Below are 19,254 nucleotides of genomic sequence, written 5' to 3' on the forward strand. Positions count from 1 at the left end.
TGGAGCCTCAGCTTCAGGATCTGTCCTTCCAGTGAGCACTCAGGGCTAATTTCCTTCAGAATGGAGAGGTTTGATCTTCTTGCAGTCCATGGGACTCTCAAGAGTCTCCTCCAGCACTATAATTCAAAAGCATCAATTCTTCGGCGATCAGCCTTCTTTATGGTCCAGCTCTCACTTCCATACATCACTACTGGGAAAACCATAGCTTTTACTATACGGACCTTTGTTGGCAAGGTGATGTCTCTACTTAAAAAACAACAGCTAATAGTTTTGGACTATTTGCCTCAGCCAGCAGCCGGCACAGCCAAGCGTCAGGGTAAGGAGAACTCTAGTCTGGGTTGGGTGACATCTAGGAGTAAGAGCCGAGCACTGGCAATGTTTGTTTGATTCACCGGAATATTTGATAAGATTCCTTGCCTAGGTGTCAAGAAATTAATTAAAATGGGAACGCGACAAGATCTTAGGAGAGAATGAGTAGCACCGAGTCATAGGCTGGTCTACCTGCTTGCACCTGCTGGCAATTAATTATGGCTTCATTCATTATGCTAGTCTTTGGGTTTTCATCCGTCCAGAATATTTTTCAAAGTTGTTTTTGTCAGAGGAAGTTGCGGGGGGAGGGGAGGGGAGAAATACTCTCCTGTAAGATAAGATTATAAACAGTTAAAAAAAAAAGGAAGGAAGGAAGAATGGGTTTGTCAGACTGTAATCAGCTCTTGAGGGTGCTTTGGAAGAAACGGATCCCGGTCTCAGAGCAATCTGAACACAGAGAAATCACTTTCATTAAAACGTTAAGCCTTTGATTACTGTTGTATCGCATCAAATTGACTCCTATCATTTGGCAGCTGGTACTGGGAGGCTCTTGATAGCACAGCTATTTGTCCCCCCCCCCAATGTAAAAGTATTGGCTCTGTGTGTGTGTGTGTGTGTGTGTGTGTGTGTGTGTGTGTTGGGGCAGAGAGGAGAGATGCTATGTTGGATCATTTCAAAATTTGCTTATTTATTTTGCCCCTTCGTCTCCCAACCCCCTCCCCAAGAAAATAAAAAAGCGACGCCAAGGAAAGGCCCGTTCCGCCTTCTCAAGCTAAATGAAAAAGCTTTTAGGCTCCGTGAAGTGCGGGCCGCTCTGCTCGGCGCATCACCTGAGCCGTATCCCGATCTATTAGACTTTAAACAGAGCCAGCCAACACAGCTGCTTCGCCTCTTGTTTTTCTATTACCTGCTTTTTAGCTCTCCCGTATAGTGGAGGGGAATCTGGAGCCAAAGTGATTTACAGGCTGTTGCAGGAGGACAGGCCTGACATTGATTGAGTCACTTATCTCTCTTTTCTGTGGCCGGCCTGATGACAGCCTTCCCCGCAGGTATCAATCAGCGCATCAGTTCCCTGGGCCTAGGTGAGGGGGAGAACTGTCAGGGTTGCATTTTGACTGTCATATTCATCTAAACTGCCAGCTGGCCCTCCTTGCTTAAGGAACCTCTCTCTTTGCCACACACATCGCCAGAGGAGGAGGATGGGCTGGGTGCAGAAACAGCACTGCCCCACTTTCCGCGGCGACCCTTCTTCCTCTGGACATCCCTGGCTCTTGCTTTCCCAGATGTCCCCAAGTTAACGCGAATCTTCCTCTCTGCCACATCCGCCTGTCACGGCAATCTTAAGAAACCCACGTTGTAATTTGCACAAAATAGATGTGATTAAAGCTGGAGCTGGAGTCGAGGGGTGGCGGAGCACAGCGAGCGAGAGGCAGGAGGGAGGGAGAGGATGGGGAGGCGGAAATCTCTTGTTTACGTGCGTCTTGTCATAAGCCAAGCAATTAATATTATTAAAATAACCACAAGTAACTGGTTCAGGATTTCTTCCTGCTGATGAAGAAAGGGAGGGGGGGCAGGCATGGAGGGAAGGACAGAGCGATCGCTGTGGATCCGAGCCACTGAATCCAGCCCAGACTTCATGGTGCTTTCTTCTCACGTCTCTGAGAAATGATAAAAATTGGGAAGCAGGCAACATGGTGGCCGAGATGGATGGCTTTTATGACACGCTGCATATTTTAGGAGACTCTGAGAAAGCACTACAGATTGCTTTATTCCTAAAGAGATAGGATCTCACAAGAGGCAGGAGAAGGCAACATGATCTGGAGGGTGTATATTTAAGGCTTCACTGGGTGATGGGCTGTTGTTTTTCTTTTTTGCTGCTGGGAGGACCCCAGAATGGGAAGTTGTGTTTTTTTAAGCAGCATCGTACAAAGCAGGATAATAATATAATAATAATTTATTATTTATACCCCGCCCATCTGGCTGGGTCCCCCCAGCCACTCTGGGCGGCTTCCAACAAAACACTAAAATACAATAACCTATTAAACATTAAAAGCTTCCCTAAACAGGGCTGCCTTCAGATGTCTTCTAAAAGTCTGGTAGTTGTTGTTCTCTTTGACATCTGGTGGGAGGGCGTTCCACAGGGCAGGTGCCACTACCGAGAAGGCCCTATGCCTGGTTCCCTGTAACTTGGCTTCTTGCAGTGAGGGAACCGCCAGAAGGCCCTGGGCGCTGGACCTCAGTGTCCGGGCAGAACGATGCAGCCGGTGTTTACAATCTTGTGTATCGTCAAGCTGCAATCCTAAATTGAACTATCAGTGGGACTTATTTTGGGGTGTACGTGCATAGGACTGTGCTATAAGTGTGTGTTTCATGTGTGTGTGTGTGTGTGTGTGTGTGTGTGTACGCACATATGCACACAAACATGCACATATATTATCAAGTTATGTGGAGGTGTGGTGCACTGAGTTTGGAAAAATGAGAAACCAGCATGGCCAGATTTGTCCATCCCCACTACAATCTGCACGACACTGTTTTCCTAAAACGGGCACTTAATTCCTTGGGAAACGAAGAGATTTGGTCTTGTGTGAATGCAAGCACACACTGTAGGGTGGGAGGCAGGGCGGGGGGGGGGGCGGGGAGTGCCTATGTTCCAGTTGCAATGCAAGCCCAGATTATATTGGGGCAAAAAGGCAGGTTCTTCTGCGGCACAGATAATATTATAGCTAGAACAGGCGTGTCTATTTATATCTTTTTTAAAAACCAGGTTTCCACTACCTGCAGGGCAGAGGCAGGAATTTGACGGAGAGAGCAAAAAGTACCAGGAACCGTGAGGCTGGCACCAGCTGGTTGTGCAGAATCTGACAGAACAAAGGTTGGCTGCCTTCGATGCAGGACATGTGTTTGATTTTGACACCAGAGCAGGCTGATCAGCCTCTGTACACACAAGTGATATTTGAAGAAGCAGGGAAGGGAAGGGAGCCCTTTTAAGGGATAACTCTTGATCTCTCCATCTGCCTGTAGTTGGCCGGCTCTACCTGAACTTGCCCCCCCGGGGCAATCGATCCTTTGAGCAATAATCTAGGGAAATGGTAATGCAAGGGGAAAACTAATATTTGCCATCCGCGAAATGAAGCGCTTGACATTAGCAGCTTGGCTGAAATCGCAAACTCTGTTCCAGGCCTTCCCAGGCACAGCAGCCATGTTGAGGACGGGAAGGAAGATTTGATATGGACAGGTCTGGGATAGACCATGCTTTATCATCATTGTGGGCATGCGGGGGGGTCGGGTCTATTCTAAAAAGCACAACTTGGGTAGTCTCTTTCTTAATTCTTGGTTTGCACCCAGCGTTCCCCCCAAATATATATATATATATATATATATATATATATATATATATATATATATATATGATTAGGGGTACAGTGGTATCTCTGGTTACGTACTTAATTCGCTCCGGAGGTCCGTTCTTAACCTGAAACTGTTCTTAACCTGAGGTACCACTTTAGCTAATGGGTCCTCCTGCTGCTGCGCCGTCGCCATTGTGCGATTTCTGTTCTCATCCTGAAGCAAAGTTCTTAACCCAAGGTACTATTTCTGGGTTAGCGGAGTCTGTAACCTGAAGCGTATGTAACCCGAGGTACCACTGTACTCTCATTTTGACTCAAGAAAACCACCATCTTATAGTTCAAACTGGGGAAAATACCACACATCCACATTCCTTCACACATTAAATGCTCGCTTCCGTCTGAGACTCAGGAAACACTGTGACTGAAAATGAGGTCACCTTTGGGGGGTAGCAACGATTCGCCGTGCTAGAGAAGAAACTAAAGTTTTTAATTTTTTTAGTTTCTTCTCCCGTTAGATTCACAAAATGTTTAGGGGTATGCGTCCCCCCAGAAAAAAAGCACTGTTTGCACCCATACAATAAATGGGTGCAACAGGAAGCAATATAGAGTTTATTCCCGTACGTTTGCAGAGCCATGGGATGCAACATACGGAAACAGATCTTGTTGAAAGATCTTGTCGAAAGAGAATGGAAACAACCCTAGCTTAAAATGAGATTCGGGAACGAGGTGCAGAGAAGATCATGCTTGAAGCTGGTTCACACCTGACGAGCACAATGTTCCGTGATGATTTGCACATGTGAGTGTGTTATGTACTGAGTTGAATAGGATCCAAACTGCAGCAGTCTGATTGGTCCTAGAACAATAGGATTCAGAATGCAGCAGTCTGATTGGTCCTAGAACAATGCAGCAGTATGATTGGTTGGCAGGAACCACCCAATCATGCTCCAGATAGAAGTGAATCCACAACCTGATTGGCTTACAGTAGAATTCCGGAATTAGCCAATCATGTGCAGCCCATTGTGTAAGTAATGTATATAAAGCAGATACTTTGAGGGGACTTTCATTCATTCCTCCTCACCACTATGAGCTGAATAAAGAGCATGAAATCACTTTGCGACTCTGAGTATATTTCAGAGTGCTTTGCACACCAGATAGATTTAACATTTTCATAGAGGTGTAGAGTTGGAAGGGACCAAGGGGGTCACCTGGCCCAGCCCTCAGCAGTGCAGGAACATAGCTGTCAACTTACCGATTTGAAAATAAGGAACCAGCAGCCTCGGAAATAAGGGATCAGCAGCCAAAATAAGGGATTTTAGTCAACCAGCAGCCAAACGAAGCCTCAAGCGGTGGTTCCCACAGCGCAGCAACCCGGCAAAGGGGATGCAGCAAGGAAAACCACCGTCACCTCTCCGCTGGGAAGCACTGAGCAAAGGCGAGTCCCCAGGCAACGCGGCCGATTTGATGGGCACAAGGCATGCAAGCTCCACCCCCCAGTCGTTCTTAGACTCCTTATTGGGTGAGCACCGCAGCCAAGCAACACAGTTGGAGCCTCCCTCCTCCTTGGCCGGCAGGGAGGGAGGGAGAGGAGCTGCTTCCTTTGAAACCCGGGAAATTTAAGGGACATCATCAATAAGGGACAGCAGGGGCAAGAAACCACGCCCCTGAGATTAAGAGTCTTAGGCTCTACTGACTGAGTTATCCTTCAGTGTTTCCATTGTGTTCAGAACGGATGTGGGTGGGTAGACCTCCTGCCTCTGAAAATACATCAGTATGCACAGGGTTCTCTTCAGATGTTCAAATGAGCACATCAGTAGGAGGTGAAGCCTCCAGCTGTGATGCTGCTCCCCCCTCCACTATCTCCAGTTCTGAATGCCTGCCAGATTTTCATATCCAGGGCTTTCCACACATTTTGCTGCCAGCTGACTGCAGAGAGCTGAAGCGATGTACCTATACGTGTGAACTATGCCTTTGTTCCAAGTGATATGTTTTGGTAAGAGGGCCGGCCATACGCGGGTGGCGCTGTGGTCTAAAGCACTGAGCCTCTTGGGCTTGCCGATCAGAAGGTCGGCGGTTCGAATCCTCGTGACAGAGTGAGCTCCCGTTGCTCTGTCCCAGCTCCTGCCAACCTAGCAGTTCGAAAGCATGCCAGTGCAAGTTGATAAATAGGTACCACTGAGGCGGGAAGGTAAAAAGCGTTTCTGTGTGCTCTGGCTTCCATCATGGTGTCCTGTTGAGCCAGAAGCAGTTTAGTCCCGCTGGCCACATGACCTGGAAAGCTGTCTGTGGACAAATGCCAGTTCCCTTGGCCTGAAAGCGAGATGAGCGCCGCAACCCCAGTTGCCTTTGACTGGACTTAACCGTCCAGGGGTCCTTTACCTTTACCGTTAGGCAGTGTGAGATGGCCACCTCAGGCAGCAGATTTGGGGTGTCATGAAATGGTGGGACTTGCTAGTTGTTTAATTTACTACTGCTGTATTTTAGCTCCTCAGGAGAAGAGCTGGGATCTTAAGGCACCTTGACTGGGCTGAGTGAGGCCACTGCCCTTTGCTTTCCCACCTTACATAGCAAAATGTGCAAATTTCCTGGACCTTCCCAGCTGTGCTGGGATGCAGGAGACCAGAGTTCAGTTCCCACTTAGGGGTGTTTGTGTGCATACGTATGTGTGCAGTATCAGTTGAATTCCTGCATTCTGCATGGTACTTTTAATACCATATGGGAATAAAACACATGCCAATTTTGTTTGCATGCTTTGTTAGACAGTCAGAGCAGGAAGAATCTCTTAGTTTTGTTCTCATCAGTGGGTCCTTGTCTAATAAGTCTCCGATTCCTGTTCTTTTTGTATGCAGCCAGTTAATAAGGTGTTGGGGTTTTGTTTTGCTTGAGACTTGCTCCCTGATGGTGCAAGTCAATTCTCTACCCATTAAGTCCAATCAGTTTGACTTTGCATCCCACCGAAAGCAATGGGAGCCAAAACAGTATTTTGATGCTGAAAGGGGACATGCTTTTCTTCACTGAATTTTAAGGCTATGTTCACTGCTGATCTAATCAAATCATTGCATCTGGTGGGCTCAAAACTACTCACCAGCAAGACCTCTATGCAGTGGGTGCTTAATTAGCAGTGAGCAAATAATGAGCCAAAGCAAAACCGGGAAATATTTGACCCCGAGCTTGAGGAGAGCATTCCAAAAGGTTGCTTTCCAGCTGGGTCAAGATGACCCCATTCAGCATCACAACCTCAGAGACTGTACATTCAAGGCTCCTGCATTTTGGGCTGCAGTCCAGCAGTTAGCCACCCTTACAGTTTGAGCTTATCTTCTCCATGGTTGCTCAGAAGCAAGTTATACGGAATTCAATCGGAATTTCCCCCCAGTTAAATAGAGATAAGGATTGCAGTCTGAAGGCCATCGAGACCAGTGGGCTTAAGTGAGCCTAACCCTGTGTGAGCACTTACCGTACTTTTCCATGTATAAGATGAGGGGTTTTTTTATTAGAAAATTATGTTTAAAATCGTGGGTCATCTTCTACACGGATAGTGCATAGTGGGGACTTGGGATTGGTTGCTGCCGTGAGCCAGAGATTGTCAGCGGCTATTGGGCATGCTATTGGTGGTTGTGGCAAGGGCTGGTGTTGATTGGCTGTCGCTGCGGCAATTGGGCAGGTGATTTGCGGATTCTGCAGGCAAGAGGATAGACGATAGGCAGCTTTTGCGACGTGTGCAAATGCAGCATCAGTTGGGTGAGCGATTTTTGGCAATCCCCCCAAAAAAGCTCAGCAACTCTGGGCCACCCCCCAAAAAAGCTCTACAACTATGGGCAATTTTCCCCATTTTCTTAATTTGGAGTCCCCCAACTCCAAATTGTTATACACGGAAAAATACGGTAACTTCTAAAAAGAGAATTGCTGGGTGCAGAATCTGCCTGGAAAGCATTTGTGCTCCAACTGGGAAGCTTTTTCTGGATGTGGGCGAGATGATTGTGGTGACTTTGTGGTGTCATTCTGTAGTCTTAGATGCTAAAAGGCAAAAAAAGGTAAAGGTAAAGGGACCCCTGACCATTAGGTCCAGTCATGACCGACTCTGGGGTTGCGGCGCTCATCTCGCTTTATTGGCCGAGGGAGCCGGCGTACAGCTTCTGGGTCATGTGGCCAGCATGACTAAGCCGCTTCTGGCGAACCAGAGCAGCGCACGGAAATGCTGTTTACCTTCCCGCCAGAGTGGTACCTATTTATCTACTTGCACTTTGCCGTGCTTTCGAACTGCTAGGTTGGCAGGAGCAGGGACCAAGCAACGGGAGCTCACCCCATTGCGGGGATTCGGACCGCCGACCTTCTGATCAGCAAGTCCTAGGCTCTGTGATTTAACCCACAGAGCCTTGTAAATAAGACAAGTGACATCACTTAGCCACAAACATGATTGCTAGTCACCTTCTCAGTCAACACACTGTATGTAGTCCCCCAGTACCATGTCTTATAGAAGTTTTTCTGCCCCCCAAAAATACAAAGCAAGTGGCCTGCACAAGAGAACATTTGACTCCCTGTATCTCGGTGCTAAACCATGGTATCAGGAATGGGAACAGAGCCCGAGTCTTTGCTCAGATTAAAGAGTGGATGGTTCAGGACTAAGATTTGGCAACAGAAACAGGCTGCATAGCTCTGGTCAACCCTCCAAAACCCAGATTACAGGCATCGGGGGGAATGAGAACTCAGTCCCACACGAAGGTATACCGAATTCAAATGCCTGGTCAAACACACATTCCTGCAGAGATCAGATGAACCTTATTCCGCAGAGATACAAACATTCTTCAAGGTTTGATCCGGTTCCAGCAAGTGATATGCCTGAACGGAAGAAACAAGGATGGAAAGCCAAGTGTCACATCTAAATACAACAGGAGCTAGAATGGCCCCAGGATCCAGATGGCTCATGTTGCTTCCCAGCCGCTGATGCCTGTACCTCTTCCAGTTTGAAACCTCTGCCATGCCTAAATCTGGCACCATTTTCCACCGGCCTGTGTAAACATTTGTAGAGAAAAGAAAGATAAGAGGGAAATATTCTCTGTAAATAGCAGATTGCTGGGTGCCAGCAGGCATTATTAATACATTAGAAATGTCAAATATTTTGCTGCAAGGACATCGTGGTGCGGGGAGTAAATGTGAGGATTACAAGTTCGCTTCTGAGCCTTATTTCAATGCTCGCAACTCACACCCATACGCAGTATTGTGGAATTCTGTTTTTTTTTAAATGCAGTGAGATTAAAGGGAAGAGCCCAATTTTGACTTCCTTACTTCAGATAATATGGAAGAGTATGGCATTCTAGTAAACATCATCGGGGAATATTAACCTGGAAAGCCTGGGCTGTCGTGCCCAAGAATGGGCTTGAAAGCAGCAATCATACTGGTGTGGGGTCCAGTGTGACCAATTCTTGTGTGTGGTTTAATTAAAGGCAGGGGTGTGAATTACCGTATTTTTTTGCTCTCTAAGACTCACTTTTTCCCTCCTAAAAAGTAAGGGGAAATGTGTGTGCGTCTTATGGAGTGAATGCAGACTGCGCAGCTATCCCAGAAGCCAGAACAGCAAAAGGGATTGCTGCTTTCACTGCGCAGTGATCCCTCTTGCTGTTCTGGCTTCTGAGGTTCAGAATATTTTTTTTCTTGTTTTCCTTCTCCAAAAACCAGGTGCGTCTTGTGGTCTGGTGCGTCTTATAGAGTAAAAAATACGGGATGTGTGGAGTTTTCACTCTCTGTGTATCTGTGTGAACCTCTGAAAGACATTATTGGGCAGAACACCTAATCTGGAGGGTGCTGGTCCTCTAAGAAAATGGGTGGGTGGTTGAGTGGAACAGCCTTCCTGTGATTTTTCTGAGCAGCCAAACGAAAGACACACCTGGCTGTTGAACAGCTGTGTGCTCACCTGGTCCATCCACATCAATGGCAGACAAGGAAGTCAACTCTAGCATGCAGATCTCCCTTGCTGGACCCAGGCGGCAAGCACAGAGGGCTGACAGGTCTCCCCAGCCGCAAAAGAAATGAACCGAACACACACACACACACACACACACACACACACGAGATAGAGAGAGAGATCTCTACTGTAATGTTTATTAAATAGTACTTTTAAAAGGCTTTTATACAAATAATAGAAACACAGTTTGAGTTTGTCTTTCCTTAAACACTGAAGAATCACAGTAAAAGCTTTAAAGTCCACATGACCTGGCTCAGCCAGTAAATGGTCGAACTACCTTGAGCTGGTAAAATGTGAGAAATTCTGTTTTCCCTGCATACCATTTTTTTCCCAATGGGGTTGGTTTTCTTTTTTTTCATCCCCATGCTCCCTTGTCAACACCTCCCTGCAAAAGCAAGGATCGGCTACACTAAAGCCTTCCCTCCTGTCAGCCACAACAAAGAGGCCTTTGAGGGGGTGGGGAGTAACACCTATTTCAACAAAGGCATTGGTAACGCAGAATTGGACTACTTCTTCTTTTTCTCCTCTGTGCACTTTGGAAAGGGGGGGAATTGCCAAAGAACATGGATCAGCAAATATAACACTTTTCCTTTTTTTTTTTTTTGCAGGTGAAGATGTATTTGACATGAATGTATGCACCGTTTTTCCTTCCTTGCCCTGTTAAAAATACAATCAGTCAAGTTTTCTGCATTAGAACGCTAAAGCACCCAGCAGAGAGGTAAGTGAGGTATCAGCTATGCAGCATTTTGGCCTGATTCTGCTCACTGAGTGCACACAGCCAAGCCCCTATAGCAACCAACATGGAATACCAAAGTACGGGACTCTCCAAGAGGGAGCTGGTTTCGTTTCTGCGCAGTTTGCGCCAAAACTCCCCGCTGCATTCATGCCAAGGTCAGTAACATCCTCTGGCCGCCGATTTAAAGGTACAAGTAGTCCCACGTAACCACGCACATACATAACGCATACAGAGAACTCACAAGCACGCGCAAACACATATGCGTTGAAATATATGTATACACGAACTCTCACTCTCTGCATGTCTACTATAGACAGCGACTCTACCTTTTAATATATCTATTAACTCCTGTCAGGTGACCTTCACAGATACAGCCTGTCCTCCTTCATACAAATATAAGAGAAATAAAAAATGAGGGGTGCAATCCTGCCAGAGTTTAGCACGTGCTTATCTCCCCCATTGAAATCAATGGGACCGAAATAAAGCTGCTACCTTTGGCCGGATCAGGCCCCTTTCTTTAATGACAGTAGCAGCAGTCTGGTCTGCAGAATGACCCTGTACATTACTCTCTGCGTTTCTCTTGAAATTAGGGGGGAAGGGGAGAGACGTTTGTAGGTGGAATATGCCAGAAAGACACAGGAATCCTCTATGAAAATGGACTTTTTTATGGTGCTGCATCCAAACTGCTGGAAAGGCAGTGTTTTTCAAACTTTCTACCACCAGGGAAACTTCCACATCAGCTTCTGCCAAGATAGATACCCCCGTGAGCATCAGCCACAGAACTCCTGCACTGAATCTCGAAGCCTGTTTTTTAAAGCACGCACACAGTTCGCAAGAGATGCTGGCTTTGGGTTGGTTGCCTTGCTTGAACTGTGTGCATGTGCTGTAGGACAAAAACCAAGGCTTTGTTGCGGTGCAGTTTAGGAAAGATTTGCAGCAGTAGACCAAGTTGTTTTTCGGGGATGTGTGTCTACCGGTGTTACTGATGTATGAAAATAACTCCTGCAAAGCTTCCAGGGAATCCTGGCGGTTCCCTAGGGCACGGTATGAAAAAACACAGTTTTAAGGCCCAGGGTCTGCCACAGAATTAAATGCACTGGAAACACTTGAGTGCAAGGAAACCCAACTCTGTTCTGGATTGTGGCGTTGGCACGTCCCAGAAAATACCGTATTTTTTGCTCTATAAGACTCACTTTTCCCCTCCTAAAAAGTAAGGGGAAATGTGTGTGCATCTTATGGAGCGAATGCAGGCTGCACAGCTATCCCAGAAGCCAGAACAGCAAGAGGGATCGCTGCTTACGCTGCGCAGCGATCCCTCTTGCTGTTCTGGCTTCTGGGATTCAGAATATTTTTTTTTCTTGTTTTCCTCCTCCAAAAACTAGGTGCGTCTTATAGAGCGAAAAATATGGTAAGTGCTTTGCTCATCCACTTGTATACCGAAGTAAAGAAGCATCACACGTGCCAAAAGCTCTGTTCATTCTGCAAGATAAGCATACATGCCAAAGCTGCTCTGAGGGACATTTTACATGTTACGCGGCAAGCAAATCCTGTTCACTATCTGGCGTGCACATGACAGGGTGCACACCAAAGAAGCGAAACATGTGAACTGGGCCGCAATGCTTGCTGACATTATGTTCCTGGGAGACTGCATCTCAACAGCTGTGCCGGCACAACGTCACAAAACATGCTATTGCGCCAGCATCCCAGCAACGTTATCCTGGCATGCGTGTTTACGGTTGGGTGTCACCCCACAGCAGATTTCTGAAATTTCTGCTGCAGATCCCCACCCGCTGAGTCTGGAGATCCTTCCTAAATAGCAGCCACTTGGATTTCTCCTAAAAAGTCACTTGAAGATGGCCGAAACAAGAGCTGAAACAAAAGGCATTGGAGATCAAAACTTAGCATTTGTAAACTTCTCTTTTACTGGTCTGCGACACACCTCAGGCGTGACAGCATTAGAAATATATTGGACCAATTGAAAGGACAAAACTCTACCCAGTAGAGATCCAAGGACCACGATGATGATGAAGATGATGATCGTGAGGATGAAAAGGAAGAGGAACAGGGGAAAGGGGGAACGCCCCCCCTTGTATTTTGATACAGCACACACCTCTAAGTAAAGGGAAAAATATTTTTCTAAGGCACTTGATTAAAAAAAGATACACACACGTACGAACACAAAACCCTTCAAAAACAAACAATTTGCCTTGCAAATCACTAGGGAGCAAGTTCCACTGTTCTGAAGGGATAGGAAGGTGGCAGCAGATTGGTCCAGACCTTTTTTTCTGTTTCCCCGACAACCGCACTGGAATATCAGACGAGACTCGATACCCTGCAAAGGATCATAATGGTTGCTTCCCACCCAAAGGCCTAACTCTGCAAAGAAGTGATGCCTCGGCTGGGCATAAAGCAGGCCGTGCCAGCTGTGCGTGTGCTCAAAACAGCGCCACTCAGAGGTGGGGGGAATCTGTCGCTGTTAGGATGTTCTTGGACTACAACTCCCTTTATCGCTGACAAGTGGCCAGACGTCTTTGCAGAATGAAGCCCTTAGTCCTAGCAAATGAAGAAACTTAAATGATGCCTGTTAAGAGGAAGGAGGTATCCGCAACCACTCTCCATCGGGGCTGGATCGCTGTGTTCTCCCCCGCTCCCTTAAACTCCACTCCTCCCCCTCCCCCACGAGAGTGGTCACAGCATTAACAAAAATATATATAGCAGCCTGTCCTCCTCTCAAAGCATATAAAAAGCCATCTCCTGAGTTCCCGGGCATCTTATAATTGTGTCTTTTGTTTGCTGCGATTTTCTTATAATAAAAGGAATGGGATTATAAAGGGAAGTGCAGGTGGGGGGGGGAGGACAGAAAGAAAAGTAAAAGACAGCCCTTATGATGAAGGCCTCTGCTGTTTCAATCCATGATCTGGATTTAATAAATGGCTCTTATTCGCAAATCACTTTAAGGCTCTTCAGCCTCTCTTGAGGAGGCGCCTCTGTCGAATTTCGCACCTCAGGCTGCCTTTCTCTTTTGCTTTGTAATCTGGGAAGAAAGCACCGCTGCTCCCATTGACCCGCAAGCCTAATTCCTGATCAGAAAAAGGTAAAGGCAACAACATACTTTCTTTTTTGGGGGGGGGGGGAGCGGGGTGGTGTGTCTATAAACTGCAGCTTGCTGGGCTCGTCTTACCGACAGGAAAGAACAAATCCCTTAAAATCAAGGAGCCTTTCTGAATGGCGATAAGCTGAATTGGGGTGGGTGGGTGGGAGATAGGCTCGCATGTGTGGTTGTGTGTAATTTGTAAAGATTAGCCTGGCCACTGAAAGAGGAACCGGGGGTGGGGTGTGGGGAGAGGGGAGGTCGGGGAGAAACTCTCTGGAGTTTTCTCAACTAGGGGAAAGAAGTGGGAAATAACGTTCAACATTCTGTTTCTCACTTCCTAAATGCTAACCAAACGTTTGGACTCTTCTGGATTTGATTCACTTGAATAAGACATAACAACAATAAACATGGCAGCTCCTTTGCCCGCCCCAACCTGGTTCTTATCGTGAGAACAATAAGCCGTAGAGTTCTCTTCGACTGTCATCCTTCCCCTTGGAAAAAAAGAAAGTTTACACCGTCCTCGTTTCCTCCTCCTTTTGTGAAACGGCAGGGCTGTCCGTGACTCCTCCCCACTTGCGTATACCAGCTCCGGCTTCGTGTAAGATTATGGCATTCAGCTCCCATATAAAAAGTAATCTTCACCAGCCACTTTTGCTGGAATGAAATGTCAAATGCGATTCTGGTGCAATCAGTCACGCCTCAGAGCAGCACTTTTGGTGGTTCATTTTGACCTTGTGCTTGATGCCGTCATAAAGCTCAAAGTTGTAGTTCTCCAATGTGGTGGAGCTCCGAGAGGACAGGCCGGCGTAGGAACACGTGCAGTACAGGAGTAACCCCGCGCAAATTGCCCCCAGGAGCACACCGAGGGAACTCATGGCTATGATGGTGACCAGAATGGGGTCCAGTGTGTACAGCCAGCTCTTCTCTTTGCCCATCTTTGGGGTGAGCGGAGAGTTTGTTGAAAACAGCGTGTTGTTGTTCTTCTCCAGGCCTAAGTAGTCTGAAACATAATTGAAACAGGTGATTAGAAAAGGAGTTATCTTTCTTTATTCTATGGACTATATGGAATTGGCGGAAATGACCGGCAGGATCCGAGATCAGGGGGAAGAGTCAGTGGAAGAAGATTGGAAGAAATTTAAAGATTATTTACAGAGATATTGTAAAATTAATGAATTTTAGAATAATGTTGGATTAAAATTAAGAGGTTTCTAGCTGTAATGGGTTAAAAGAATATGAAAAAATGGGTTTATAAAAGCAAAATTTCAAGATCACAACAATTTAAGAATAAAGATTTGGGTAGAATAAAGAGGGAAACAAATTGCTGAGTATTAACTGAGTATTAATTCTGAGTATTAATTGAATTGGAATACAAAAAAGAGAGGTATGAGGAGGTCCAAGAAACAAGTAAATGAAAAATAATGTGATGGAAAGATTTTTTTTTCTTTTTCTGTTTGTTTTTATTTTTTGTAATGTAAAAATCTTAATAAAAATCTTATTAAAAAAAATCTTTCTTTATTCTTTGATAACTCCAACCAGTGCAGTTCGGGAAAATGTACAAAACTAGTTCAAATATATGTTGGAAGTGTAAGGAAAAGGAGGGGACATTTTATCATATGTGGTGGGATTGTAATGTAATTTTAAAAAATTGGGAAATAATATACAATGAATTGAAGAAAATGTTCTATTTAACATTTGTTTAAAAACCTGAAGCATTTTTGTTAGGGATTGTAGGGAAAGATCTGCCCAAAAAGCTGAAAAACATCTTCATGTATGCAACAAAGGCCACGAGAGTTTTAATAGCACAAGGATGGAAGACTGAAGAAACCCCAACTAAAGAATCATGGCAAGAAAAACTGATGGACTATGCAGAACTGGCAAAACTGACATACAAGCTATGGGACAAGGATAACTGTGACTTTAAAGATGAATGGGAACCCTTTACAAAGCGAACTGGACTCCTTTGCTGGTTTTGAATAAACATTCACAAACTTTTTATTGATTATAATCAGCTAAATAGTTTGAGGATCTATACAACTGTGTAACATGCAGAAAACAGCATTTTTAGAGAAATCAAAGACTGGAACTGAGGGAAGTTGGGGGGTGGGGGTGGGTGGGTTCTGTGGGGAGAGGGAGGGGGAGGGAGGAAAATGGGGCAGGAAATAAGGATGATATGTTTCTGGATAATATGTTTTGTTTTAATTTTGAATAAAAAAGTTTTAAAAAGAAAAAGAAAAAGAAAAGGAGATATCTTTGTGCCCCATATGCTAGCTCACGGGCAAGGTGGTCCTCACGAGGGCTGGGCGATATCTTGTCCCAAACCGGTTTGAAGTCCATGATGGACTTTGCAGAACTGGCCAGACTGATCTGCAGGGTTCGAGATCAGGGCGATCAAAAATTTCAAAGGGATTGGAGTAAATTTATTGTATATTTGAATAATAATTCCAAAAATTTGAAGACCCTAGAAGGATTGAAATAAATCCTACAATGCGGACAATGGAAGTTAAAGAGCTAAACTGCGAGACAGGACAGGACTTGAAAACGGAAAACCTGCTGAAGGGAAGTCATATGCTCGGCAGAGCAGAAAGTTTGTTTGTTATTGTATTGTCGAAAATATTGTTTAAGGAGGAAAAAATAAATAAATATTTTTTTTAAAAAAATAAAGAATGAAGTCCATCTCGTGATATCGGTTTCATAATTTTTGACCTGGTAATATACAGTGATACCTCGGGTTAAGTACTTAATTCGTTCCGGGGGTCCGTTCTTAACCTGAAACTGTTCTTAACCTGAAGCACCACTTTAGCTAATGGGACCTCCTGCTGCCGCCGCGCCACCGGAGCACGATTTCTGTTCTCAACAAAGTTCTTAACATGAAGCACGATTTCTGGGTTAGCAGAGTCTGTAACCTGAAGCGTATGTAACCTGAGGTACCACTGTATTGTGAATCATGATATGTGTGTGTGTGTGCTGTGTGGAAAACCACAATGTGAGGAAAACTGTGAAGCCTCTACCTAGTTCCGTACTTATTTCAGACATCATGATATATCAGCTGGTGATACATATCACGATGTTGAAAACCAGATATCGCCCAGCTGTACTCCTCACATGATCACTTTAGGCGATGGGCTCGTGTAGTGAGAACCACCATCTCTGTGTGGGAAATATAAATATATCTCTCTGCCCCAACTCTTGCTTCCAATTTGTACTCTTTGTGGAAGTATGGCTCTGGTAGGGGCAGCGTCACCCACACCTCCAAATTATCTCTCTTTGCAATTTCCCCATCCCATGTTTTCCTCTCTGCTTTTCTCAAAGAATTCCTGCGCAGTTCTGGCTCAGTGCGATGAAAAGAGTGGAAGATAGCATTCCCCCCACAACGAATCAAAACTGTAGCTGTTGGTTGCCAAATTTCTATGCCTAATTTGTCCCCACTTTATGCTCCAGCTGATTTCTGTTCCTCTTGATGTATCACATCTGAAGGATGTTAATTCTGACGTGCTCACAAAAATAACCATGGGAGGGGGAGAATTCAGAAGAGCTTGTGAGTTCAAGTCATGGTTTTTGAAGTAACTTTTTCTCAGCCAGTTTGTTTACTGCACTCCAATGTATTAAGGCCCTGAGGAGAATGCACCCTCAATATTAACTATCTAGAAAGGTAAAAGGTAAAGGACCCCTGGATGGTTAAGTCCAGTCAAAGGCGACTATGGGGTTGTGGCGCTCATCTCGCTTTCAGGCCGAGGGAGCCGGCGTTTGTCCACAGGCAGCTTTTCAGGTCATGTGGCCAGCAGGACTAAACTGCTTCTGACGTAACGGGACACCGTGACGGGAGCCAGAGCGCACGGAAACACTGTTTACTTTCCCACCACAGTGGTACCTATTTATCTACTTGCACTGGCGTGCTTTCGAACTGCTAGGTTGGCAGGAGCTGGAACAGAGCAACGGGAGCTCACTCCGTCGTAGGGATTTGAACTGCTGACCTTCTGAACGGCAGGCCCAAGAGGCTCAGGGGTTTAGACCACAGTGTCACCCGTGTCCCTTGTAACTATCTATACTCCATGTTGTCCTGGAATCTTGATAACTGCACCTGCCATTATCCAACAGGATGGAGGAATTTTCTCCACCTGTGAAAAAAACCTTCCTTTCTGAAGTTTCTCTTCTTCATGACCAGGCATAGGCAAACTCTGGCCCTCCAGATGTTTGGAACTACAATTCCCATCATCCCTGACCACTGGTCCTGTTAGCTAGGGGTGATGGGAATTGTAGTCCCAAACATCTGGAGGGCCGGAATTTGCCTATGCCTGTTCTTGACTGTTGGGATTCTCTGAGCAACTTACTTCAGTATATAGTCCCCGCCATTAACAGATAAGTTTCCCAGTATTTGCAGCCCAGTCTATTTCTCAGGAAAGAGGTGTAGATCTGTTTCTCTGCAGGGCTGGAAAAGTCTTTTGCCTGGGATCCTGAATAACTGTTGCCAGTGTCAACAACAGTTTGCTAGGTGGACCAATGCGATGACTTGGTATGCAGCAGCTTGCTATGTTCCTGTGATGTACAGATTTACGAAGTCAAAACATGCTTCGGCCAACCGGGGCAGTAGTTATCAAAATTTGGTATGTTCCAGTGGTCATTAGAGCAGTGATATGGGTGGTCAGACCAAATCAGATTGTTTTATGATTCGAGGACCCGTCCCCCGCTTGGGAATAATAAAAAACACGTGGACATGGCATATAAGGTTAATGGGTAGAAAAAGGCCACAACTTTATTGATTACAGCATGTGAGAAGGTATTGGCTTAGGCACTGGACAAGAGCAATTTGACTCTACCCACTCAGGATGAGGGGCGAGTCTAACGAGGGGTTAACCACCAGTAGGGGGAGCCTGTTGATGCAAATACAACTATAAGCTCTCCCCTGATGTCACCGGGGGTCGTGCCATGGCCCCCCGCCACACAGGGCATCGGACAGGATCCACGAGCGCCGGATTCCTTTAACGGAATACCCATAAGTGATGGGGTAGGCGATGGCCACACCTTGCCCTTCCATACACCAACAACACATTCCAATGCCTAACCACCAGATACCAAAAAAGTTGTGACGATTGCTACGAGGTAGGCGAAAAAAACCAAGAGGCCGGTGCCAATTTGCCAATTGGAAAAAACTCCTACCAGGCCCCCTGGGCAACCAGGGCGACCAACCATGGGTCCGTAGCAAGTTCAAGCGAGAAACTACGCACTAAAGGGAGTGGTGGGTGGGTGACTCGCAGAAATCGGCAGGGCAATGGCGGGGGAGAGCTGGCGTGGCCGCATTTGAACGGCTAGACCACGCCCCCCGCGGTGTCTCCTGATTGGGTGACCGGCTGGGAGGCGTGCTGCGCCAGCGATGATGACTGGGCAGGGGGCAGAACTCCTCCAGAAGGAGGAGAGGCTTTTCCCAGCCAACTAGTTTAGGTTCCTATCTAAAGCTGCACAGAGCGTGATTGACTATCCAATGGGAAATTCCAATAGCCATCCATCACTAGTTGGCTGTGTTGGAAGGTATTTCGAGAGAGGCAGGCAAAGCCAACACCAGGCTGCTCCTCCTCCTCCTCCTCCTCCGTGGCTGGTTTTGCTTTGCTTTGTGTTTCAAGTGCATGTTTGTAATGTTTCAACTGCATTTTATAAATGCTGTGATCCGCTCTGGGAACTTCCATCAGAAAGCAGGGCATTAATCTGCTAAGTACATAAATACGTTGAGTGTGACCTGACTCTCCATTTAAACAACTGGCCACTCCACATAATGAAAAATGGTGAACTGGGTACAGAAGGCAAAAGAAAAGAAAAGAAA

The 19,254-nt window shown here is 46.0% G+C and overlaps 1 protein-coding gene and 1 long non-coding RNA gene across 2 annotated transcripts in view; one reads left to right on the forward strand and one right to left on the reverse strand.

The window, feature by feature from the left end:
- The first annotated feature begins 9,114 nt into the window (after positions 1–9,114).
- Positions 9,115–13,535, forward strand: LOC310743508. Its single transcript, XR_014539056.1, has 2 exons — positions 9,115–9,343; positions 11,731–13,535. It is a non-coding gene; the product is annotated as an uncharacterized lncRNA (long non-coding RNA).
- Positions 13,461–19,254, reverse strand: part of NRP2 (neuropilin 2) — a 233,396-nt gene continuing 227,602 nt past the window's right edge. The window contains exon 17 of the mRNA XM_083628026.1: positions 13,461–14,442. Within this exon, the coding sequence (XP_083484152.1) occupies positions 14,135–14,442 (308 nt within the window). The 3' untranslated portion in view covers positions 13,461–14,134. The remainder of the gene's footprint in view (positions 14,443–19,254) is intronic.

Source organism: Podarcis filfolensis (assembly GCF_964270895.1).
Source record: "Podarcis filfolensis genome assembly, chromosome: 1".
In the NCBI taxonomy this organism is placed as follows: domain Eukaryota; kingdom Metazoa; phylum Chordata; class Lepidosauria; order Squamata; family Lacertidae; genus Podarcis; species Podarcis filfolensis.